Source organism: Barbus barbus (assembly GCF_936440315.1).
Source record: "Barbus barbus genome assembly, chromosome: 13".
Classification (NCBI taxonomy): domain Eukaryota; kingdom Metazoa; phylum Chordata; class Actinopteri; order Cypriniformes; family Cyprinidae; genus Barbus; species Barbus barbus.
Window position 1 is genome coordinate 1,526,445 of NC_136741.1, and position 10,638 is coordinate 1,537,082.

The 10,638-nt window shown below is 36.6% G+C and overlaps 1 protein-coding gene across 1 annotated transcript; it reads left to right on the forward strand.

Annotated features, from left to right (window-relative positions):
• Positions 1-285: 285 nt before the first annotated feature.
• LOC306879346 (E3 ubiquitin-protein ligase TRIM39-like) lies at positions 286-8,020 on the forward strand (the record flags this gene model as incomplete). The annotated part of the gene is made up of 7 exons (XM_079432197.1): positions 286-349; positions 719-1,272; positions 1,392-1,487; positions 2,766-2,933; positions 3,028-3,166; positions 3,718-3,744; positions 7,473-8,020. 7 exons carry the CDS (start codon positions 286-288, stop codon positions 8,018-8,020), a joined length of 1,596 nt encoding a protein of 531 aa, XP_079288323.1.
• Between the last annotated feature and the right edge of the window lie 2,618 nt (positions 8,021-10,638).

The window sequence follows — 10,638 nt, forward strand, 5'->3', positions numbered from 1 at the left end:
TTGCAGCTGAAAATTTACATTACACAAGATGAGAATGACGTATGATCATATAATATATTTTCGATAAGGAGATATATATGTTTGTTGGAGAATATATTGCTTGATTTTTGTACTTTAATCTAAACAGCAGGTCATATTTCAGATCAATCGATTGTTCAATAAGTTTACGAGTCACTCAATTTCTTTCAAATGAATGATTGTGTTTCCATCAGTTCACTCTTTAACCAATTTAATATAAATATTGATTTAACTATCTTTTTTAAGGGCTTTAAGAGGGAAAGAACAATGGCAGAATCTTCACAAACAGCAAGAAAAAACATGAGAGGGAGTATCGAGATTTTACCTCCATGTAAGTCAATAACCAAGAAAAACACTTTGACTTTTCTTTTATAATATTGAATACTTACAGTTCAGGAATGTAAAGCAGATCAAATAATTTCAGCTTAACAAGAATAATTCTTGTACATGTATTTATTTATTTATTTTGATAAGTGGTTCTGTAATGAGCTTCACATTTAGGTTCTGATCAGCTTGGGTTCATCTTACAATAATGACCAGCTGACTGAACATGATCTCTTTATATTTGAGTTTCTTTAGTCAGCACTCTTTGTCTCTAAACACTCTTTACATTCATCCAGCTTCATGAGGTGCATCATGTGATTCTTTATAAACAGTGTCGAAGGAGTTCACACTAATCCTAATTAATGTCTCTTTCCAGTCATGTCATCCTCCATTAGTTCACTGATTGAGGAGATTCAGTGCTCGATATGTCTGGAGGTGTTCACTGATCCAGTCTCGACTCCATGTGGACACAACTTCTGCAAGACCTGTCTGAATAAGTGCTGGGACAACAGCCAGACCTGCAGCTGTCCATACTGTAAAGAAACATTCAAGCAAAGACCTGATCTCAAGATTAATACCACACTCCGAGAGCTCGTAGATCACTGTAAAAAGAAAAGTCCTGAGAAAACAACTGAAGTTCTGTGTGACGTCTGTGAGGAAAGAAAGCTGAAAGCCCTGAAGTCGTGTCTGGTGTGTCAGAGCTCTTACTGTGAAACTCATCTGGAGCCTCATTTGAGAGTAGCAGGTTTGAAGAAACACAAACTGATGGATCCTGTGAGTAATCTGGAGGACTATATATGTCAGAAACATGAGAGACCTCTGGAGCTGTTCTGTAGAGATGATCAGACGTGTGTGTGTTCGATCTGCTCTGTTAAAGACCACAAGAATCACAACACTGTTCCTATAGAAGAGGAGAGTGAACAGAAGAAGGTAGAAGTTACTGACAAAAGTGCTTTTACAAAGCTTATATCATGAAGATTCAAATTTCCTCAGGTTCCTCAGAAGACAGTAAACCTCTGTTATAATAAATGTCTGTGTTCTCTCTATAGACTGAACGGATGAAGACACAGAAAGACATGCAGCTGATGATCCAGAACAGAATCAAGAAGATTCAAGAAATCAAACACTCAGCAGAAGTCAGAAAAGTGAGTTAATTTAATTAAAGTTAAATGTGTTATATATAATTTAGTTGCATCTCTCCAAGACTCCTGATATACAGACCAGCAGCATCTTCCTGGCCAAGAAAGAATAGCTTTCCTACTGTATACAGTACTAGCAGTAATGTAGCAAGATCAGCGTTTTAGTGACTCTGATCTGTGAGCAGCAAACACTATAATAAATTATACTATAAGTAACAAACAACTAAACTAAACTAAGAAAAACACATATATACACAATGGAGTAAAAAAAGAGAGAGAACAAAAAACTGGCAGTATTAAAAATCAGTGAACCATTAGATCAAAACCACCTTAATAAAAGGGGTCAAAAATTAGAAACACATTTAAATAGTTGATAAATGTGGTGGTGATGGCGCAGTGGATAAGACACATGCCTTTGGTGTGAGAGACCCGGGTTCGAATCCACTGTGAGACACCAATGTGTCCCTGAGCAAGACACTTAACCCCTAGTTGCTCCAGAGGCGTGCGACCTCTGACATATATAGCAATTGTAAGTCGCTTTGGATAAAAGCGTCAGCTAAATGAATAAATGTAAATGTAAATGGTTACTTGCGCTGGCTTTGTTGCTGAACAAGAGTCCAGATGCGTGTAGAGAATAAAGATTCTTCATGAGTTCATTAGGAGTGAGCTGGAAGATCTCGGTGGGTACTTCCAAATATCCACAGATTTAAAGGGATAGTTCACCCAAAAATGAAAATTAACCAAAGATTTACTCACCCTCAGGGCATCCTAGGCATGTCTGACATTCCTCTTCAGATGAACACATTCAGAGTTATATTCCACATTGTCCTGTCTGTTCCAATCTGTGTAATTGCAGTGAATGGTGCCCTGTTTCTGAATCTGAAAAAATAGTATCCATCCATCACAAAACTACTCCACACGGCTCCAGGGTGTTAATAAAGGCCTGCTGAAGCTAAACAATGTGTTAGTTTATGAAAAATATAGATTCTTGAAACTTTATAAACTGAAATGTGCAGCTTCCGATCTCTCAAGGTTTCTTTGTTTTGTCTGACTGTAACCGACGTAGGCCGGTAAGAGCTATTGTTTGTAAACCTCACTCACCTGATCTCAAAATGAGGCGACTGATGCTAGAGGCCGTGGCCTTTACTCCTTGTTAGAGCACCCGCCTCCCGCGCCGGATCAGTGCAAACGGTGCAGGATGAAGTTTATTGTTCTGTTGAGGTATTTTAAATCCCCTTAAAAACACTGATGCATGAGCAATAATAACACTGATTCTTGCAACAGGGATTTTACACTGAACTGCTGGAGATGATGGAGGAGCAGCAGAAAGCAGCAGAGAAACAGGAGCAAGAGCTGATTGAAGAGCTGGAGCAGGAGATCACTGAGCTAAAGATGAGAAACACTGAGCTGGAGCAGCTCTCACACACTGAAGATCACCTCCACCTCCTACAGGTCAGTCAACATGATCTCTCTGATCAATGATAATGCAGTATATGACACCATAACACTCCCCATGCTGAAGGATTGCTCCTCTCTCCTGCTGTAGATTCACTCATCCCTGTGCAGCTCAAGAAACACCAGGAACTGGCCTGAGATCAGTATGAAGACTGATGAGAGTCTGGAGACTCTGAGGAGAGATCTGAACCAACTGAAGGACACTATAGATGACAAACTCACACAAACTGGTACATCAATACATACACTGATCAGATAGAAACATGATGATTTATTCAATTCTTTAAATATACGGTAGATTGGGAGAAAACGCCCTCCTTAAGGACTGTGTAATTCTTTTCTGTGAAACAAAAGTTAAATGTGTTCAGAAAAGTTATCATTTTAGTGGCAATAACAGAAATTATAAACAAAAGAATGAAAAATGTCCAGTTTTTATGTTATTAGATTTTTATAAAAAAAAATAATTTGTACTACTGTACCTACTGTAGGGAGCAAAACACCCCCATGGGTGGGGTACAATGCCCCCCAGTCTGACAGAGCAATTTGCTTTAAACAATTACAGCAAAATCAGAGCACAGACAGAGTTTTTGCTTAAAATTAAAAAGAATATAATCAATAATTATGAATTACAAAATTATACATCTACATCACTCTCGTCAATGTAGTCCATAGTTACAATAAAAATGTATCTTGACTTTATCTTGTGGTTATTTTGGGAAAACACCCGCTCTACCCTCACCTTCAGGTCTGATTATGTGTTTCTTGTCATGTGTCTCTACAGAGCTGAAGTGGATGCAGCAGTATGCAGGTACAGTGTGCTGTCTGCACTACACTAGTTTACATTCATACACTCACAGCTTCATTACTGCTCTACAATCTGATTAAACAGCCTGCTCTCATGATTATACTAGATATTAATACCTAACATTTACAACCACAAAACCTACATTTTTGTATGTTTTTATTGATGCTAAATCGTACAAAATGTACAAATCGGTACGTATTTTTAGCTAAAAAACTTAAAAATATTTACGTATCTTTTATAGCATTAAAATATTCGTATCAATGCATTTTTATCATTTTATCAATAAGCGATTTAGATTTTAGACCCCTTAACATACCCCTAAACCTAACCATTTTATAGCGAACATAAAAGGACCGAAATATGCAAATGACCATTTTAGTAACAATATAGCATTAAAAATGTTTTATAGTTGCTAATCCCACTCCTACATCTAAAGCTAAACACAGCTATTTCTGTACAGTAACGTTATAAGAAAAACATGACAGACAGAAAACTGCAATTATAATCATTTATTTATTGCGTTGCAGCCGCAGTCCTCTCTGGCGGAATACAGCAGGTTTGTGTGAGGTGCAGAGCAGAATTTATTAGGGCTGTCGCGATTCGTCGATTTTAGTCGACTAGTCGATTTTTTTTAAATCGTGACTTCATTTTGCTCGCGTCGACTAACCGGCCAAATACCGGAACTGGCGCATTTCACGGACGAGAATCCATAAAACACATTATTTGACTATTTTCCAAGGCTGCATGATATATTAAACCCATTTAAAAATCATAATTAAGCAGAATTGTGAATTCACAAATGCTATGATTTAATTAAATAACTATATGCGATGCAGTTCTGTCACAGTAGCCTATATGCTCTTTAATTATTTACATGCGTGTAGGTTAAGTACCTGCGTCTCACAGTAGCTCCACAGAAACTGTTATCTCCACATGTGTGGATCGTCTCAAACTCCATCTCTGCATGTTGTTGTGAGTTTGGGTTTATTACAACGATCATCTGGGAACTTAAATCTACACAAACACAGGAGAATACATCGCGGTTCCAAAATAAAAGCTCAAACCCTCGTTACACGTTTTGATGTCCACATATTCATTTAATTACAGTAGCTATAGCATTTCTGTCCTAAAGAAATGGCCAAATATTAAATATTGTGTACATTTGAATTAAATGGTGCTTGGTCAATATTAAACAAGGATTAGATCAGGGGTGTCCAAACTACGGCCCGCGGGCCATCTGCGGCCTGCTATTACTCCTGTAATAGGGATTACTCCTGTAATGCGAGGGATTTTTAAAAACATGATATGAATCTGCAGAGGTGGGCAAACTACGGGCGTTTTCATCCAGCCTGTGAGGCAGTTGTTCCAATATGCAATATCAGTAAAATCCAATAGATAGCGCTTTAGCCTGTAGTGCAGTATATAACCCCTGATTTACACCATCCCACCACTCCGACGCAGCCACCGGAGCTGATCTCGCCCGCTCCAGTAGATCCGCGGCACGTTTCAGAAGCGGCTCTCCGCGCGGCTTCACGAAAGAGAGGCGCCGCGTCTATTTTTGACGGACGTCGCGTTCAAGCCGCACAGCGAATACAAAATAAAAAGTCAAAATAGCTATATCCGTTACAAAACTGGCACAATAGTAAATAAATTACATGTTTTAAAAATGTGAAAGTGTTCATTTGTCTTGTATTGGAACTGTTTTAAAAATGCCTAAAAGATCCAGTATCAGAACAAATGGCAGTGTTATCCTCCTGTTCACGGGTGCTGTAATTTGGGGAAAACATGGAAATAATTTGTCATTTTATCTTGCAAAGATATGATTTCTTCTTCTGTTGCCCTCACACATTTTTATGAAAATGGATATAGTACTGTTTTTTTTCTGGATTACAAATCACGTTTTTTTTATCTGAAACGTGCTGTAATTTCCAAGGTGACTTGCATAAAGCAATCAAGGTCAAGCTCAAAGCGCACACGTCAGGATTGGTGATGAATGAGAAAAGGCAAGTGAGTTTAAATTGTGCATATTCCAGCAACGCCGCTAGTTTCAGTTTCGCTTTAAATATTTAAGGCTGGGCGTTTATAATATGTTTATGGTGAATGCCACTATAATTTGTGTTTGTTTTTGTGGAGTGTTTCTTATGTTTGTAAACGTTTCGTTTATTTTACATTATTTCTGAATGAAATTATAAAATGTGTCTTACAGATAAGTTGCATTGGTGTACAAGTCTATGTATGTGTCATAAAGTGCTCATAAAAATATGTAGAGATGGTACAAGAAAATAACTGCCATGTTTGTACAAGTATACATAGCACAGTAGTGAGTGTCAATTTAGAATTAAAAAAAAAAAATCAAAGCTTCATTTGTCATAAACATATTATGCGAGCCCTCACTTAATGTGGAAAATTTGATTTGGCCCTCGAGTCAAAAAGTTTGTCCACGCTGGATTAGATCGCACATTAATGTGTAAAAATAATCATCAGGCCGTCGGCGCTCCTGCATGCAGGCCTTTCTTCTTGTAATGTGTAATCTACATTAGCTCTAATGTTTATGATACCTTATGTATTTTTACAGTTTCGTTCAATAAAAACATATAATTTCTTGCTTTTGATAGTTTATTTTAACTAATTATTATTGCATAATTACTATTATGCATGTATTTTAAGTCATTTTAAAAACTATTGTTCACTTAAATCTATTTTTATTACCACAAAAAAAAATATTATATATATATATAATTATAGGGCCCTATGAAATCCGTTTCATATCCAAATTCAGTTTTTTTAATTTTATCAATCAAAAAGTCTAATTAATTGAGTCTTACAGTTTTATCTGTACCAAATTCTGTTTTCCATTATTTTCTGGATTCCATTGTAATGGTTCCATTCAATTTTAATAATCAAAAGCATCTCCAATTAATTGATTTTTTATATATATATATATATATAAGTATTTCTTTTAGTAATACTGCACAATTACAGTTTTCACCTAAATAAATTCTGGTAAATACTCCTTTAAAAAGTGTTTTTTTATTATACTTGTATTATTATTAGACTAGAACACGTGGATAGGTCATTATTACACTATAATACTGAACTGTGATTTCAGTGATTTGGACTATGAGATGGACACTTGCTTCTTGCACTCTATGTTGTACTTCACTTTTGCTTTAAAAAAGGACTTCATAGAAATTTGGATTTCATTTGGTTTAGTAAAATATTCTTAAGTAAAATTGTAGATTTTTTTGTGTGGGAAATTAATCATTTAGATTAATCGAAAAATTAGTCGATAGATTAATCGAAATGAAGATAGTCGTTATTGGCAGCCCAGATAATTTTCCTGATCCTCTCGCTCTCAGTGAACTCGTGAAGGCGCCGGCGCGCTCGCGTCATTCAAACACACACCTCACCAGAAACACGGCATGTCCTAATCTGTGATGAAAGCAGGCGAGAGCCAATGAGCGTTCGATTATCCTGCCGTAAAACCTGTCGTTTGAAGCGGCAACATCTGAATTCGTAACGGACGCGTCAGTCAGCGCGGGCTTCTCTGTTTCCGGTCGCTGGACTCGCTGCTCGGGATGAGATGAAGATCGCAGAATAAGGCTTGGATTTGGGTCTGTTTCTCAATACATAAGAATTATCATGAGATCACGCTGGATTAAATATTAGAAACATCATCATCACAGAATCTGTGTATTGTGAAGTTTGATTGATATTCTGTGTTTTCTCAGTGGATGTGACTCTGGATCCTGATACAGCTCATCCTGATCTCATTCTGTCTGATGATGGAAAACGAGTGAGACATGGAGACATTAGACAGAAACTCCCAGACAAACCAGAGAGATTTGATCCATGTCCCTGTATCCTGGGAAAGGAGGGATTCTCCTCAGGGAGATTTTATTTTGAGGTGCAGGTGAAGGGAAAGACTGAATGGGGTTTAGGAGTGGCCAGAGAATCCATTCACAGGAAGGGACAGTTCACAGTGAGACCCAGAGATGGATACTGGATTGTGGCTCTGAGGAATGGAGATGAATATATAGCCTGTGATGATTCTCCTGTCTCTCTGTCTCTGAGAGTGAAGCCGCAGCGGGTCGGTGTGTTTGTGGATTATGAGGAGGGTCTGGTCTGCTTTTATGATGTGGAGTCCAGCTCTCATATCTACTCTTTCACTTATCAGTCTTTCACTGAAAAACTCTATCCATTATTTAACCCATGCTTAAACTATGGAGGTAAAAACTCAAGCCCACTGATCATCACACCTGTGAATTATAATAAATGAATATATACTCCTAATAGGGATGTAAGCATAGGCGTAATTTACGGGTGGGACATGTCCCCACCACTTTTAAAAAGTAACTGAAAAATAGATTGCGTAAGGTATATATTAAAGGAAAAGCACCATCTACAAATCGTCACTCTTCATAATCTAATTCATTAATTTAACACATTTTTCCGCCAGTCAGAAGCTTTTCAACGTCCTCAAAGATGAATATTAAGTCTCGTTGTGAAACTATCGCGAGATACGCGATATGCGTCATGGGATATGTAGTTTCCTTTCCCTATAATTAGTCTACAGATCCTATACCTTTCTTTTTTAATTTAATTGTAGTCTACAATGTTAATATTGTATTTTAGTCTTACTCTTACCTCTACATTTTCTGCTCCCTGTTCTTGTTCTTTGTCAGTAGGCACATTTGTCTGATTCTGGGGAAAAAATTACTAGTTCAACCCAGGATCTAAATGTTTACATTTGCAATCATAAGCAATATATTGGCATTTGTCCATCATTGAAGGCTGAATAATAGTTAAAGCACTTTTAGGCAACAGGACAATTCTATGTTATGACTGGGATTTTCACAATTAAAACAATTAAAAAGTATACGAGTCTTTAGTAGGGATGCACGATATTGGAATTCTGCCGATATTCGATATGCCGATATTTTCCAACTCATTTTGGCCGATATCGATGCCGATACCGATATATTTCCTTTTGTTTGGAAACAACACCAAGTCTCTCCTGTGCAGAAATTATAAGCAAAATATTATTAATTTTGGTTAGTTTTTAACAAGAACTTATTTATTAGAATTAAATAAAAAATAATAAAGGTTTTTTAACAGTACATTGAAGCTTTGAAAATAAATATAAATCAACTATATCAATCGCTGCATTTTTTCCCCCAGAAAGATGCAGTGTTAACCCTAATATTTTATTTTAAGATTTAACATTTGTAGATGGTCTAAAACAAAAGTTGTAAAAATTCTGAAAATCTTTGAGCTCATGATTTGTTTAAAAAATAAAACGTTACACATTGAGTAAATCAGAATATATAAAATTATTTAATTTACAAGTGTCATGTTTGTGATCTTTTTTTTTTTTTTTTTTTTTTTTTTCCATGTAAGCTATAGCTTCTGACCATTAAATCAAAACATACTTATTTTATTACATCAATTACTGCTTTATTTAATCAGAAACACAGTCTAAATGTTATTTGTGTAGGCTATTTTACTTTTAATTTAATTAGAAGTAGGCCAACTGCGCCCCTACTATTAAAACTACTTACCGAACGGGCATTAGGACCTGGGGGAGGCTGTCACTGCTGCCCCTGCTTGTGCTATAACTGTTTACTCTATCCCACACCGAACGCGTCATTCTGTACATGCCTTCACACATTAAATGCAGCGATCCAAAACAGTCAATCTATTCATCATTCAGACAAAACTTTGCTTCAAGAATGAGCCACATTGCTGACGTGATCTAATCGCTAGCACACCCTGAGCACATGCGAGTTAACCCCTTCCCCTTATCGGCAAGACATATCGGCATAATTTTGCATGTCAGGCCGATGCCGATATTTACATTTAAAGTCATTATCGGCCGATTTCGATATCAGTCCGATAATATCGTGCATCCCTAGTCTTTAGTTCATAGTCCTTTAATTCAGTTTTGTATTAAATCACAGCGCGCTCCAGTGGCCGCCAGAAAACATGATTAGCGACAGTATGTCTATATTCACGGAAGTTAAATATAATATGTTTTCGTGTTAAGCAAAGTAACTTACTGTGTGTGGCTGCTTCACTAAAAAGCTTCTTATATCACTTCCACACTTTCTTTTGGACATTTTGTTGATGTTTTAACATTTATGCTATTTACTGTTAACTAGCCTTTACATGTGGGGTGGGGGAGGAAAAAATAGAGCTTTTATAAAAACGTCATAAAAAAAAGATTCGCCAAACTTAATTATTTAATTAATAAAGGTAGTTTAACCATTTTAAACACATTAACTCTCATTCATGTTTTACACAAGGTTTTGCGTAGTTCAGGATTGGTTCAATTATTTGATTGGATGAGGAAACATGTTGTGGGCTTGTCTTGACTCTTGAAGTAATGTTGATTCTTCCATGTTCAGCGCGTGCATCGATCACACCTGCTTTTAGCAAGTTGTCTGGCTGGTAGCGAAAATATGCAAGTAATTCAAAGTAGAATGAATCGTAATACACACACACACACACACACACACACAATTGTGCAATTAATGAATACGCTGCAGCTGAGCCGACCATGAAATGGTAAGTTCACCATATTTATCTTGCGTATTTTGATTGATATTAGCTACCCTGGATGTGTTGTGATAAGCAAAACGTAACATTCACATTGTGAATGTTACGTTTTGCTTATTCGGATGTTTATAGACATATTTGTGAATGTGATGCATGTGTACATCAAAGTGAAAATTAAGTGCATTTCCAACTCTGAACTCAGTCCCCATAAATTCGGTTATTAAATAAACAAATAGCAAAACGAGTTGTGCGATTACCGGTTTGATGATAAATCATGATAGAATTCCCCACGGTTAGTATTACCGTTCCATTTTTGAATTATCATTAAAACTGTATTTA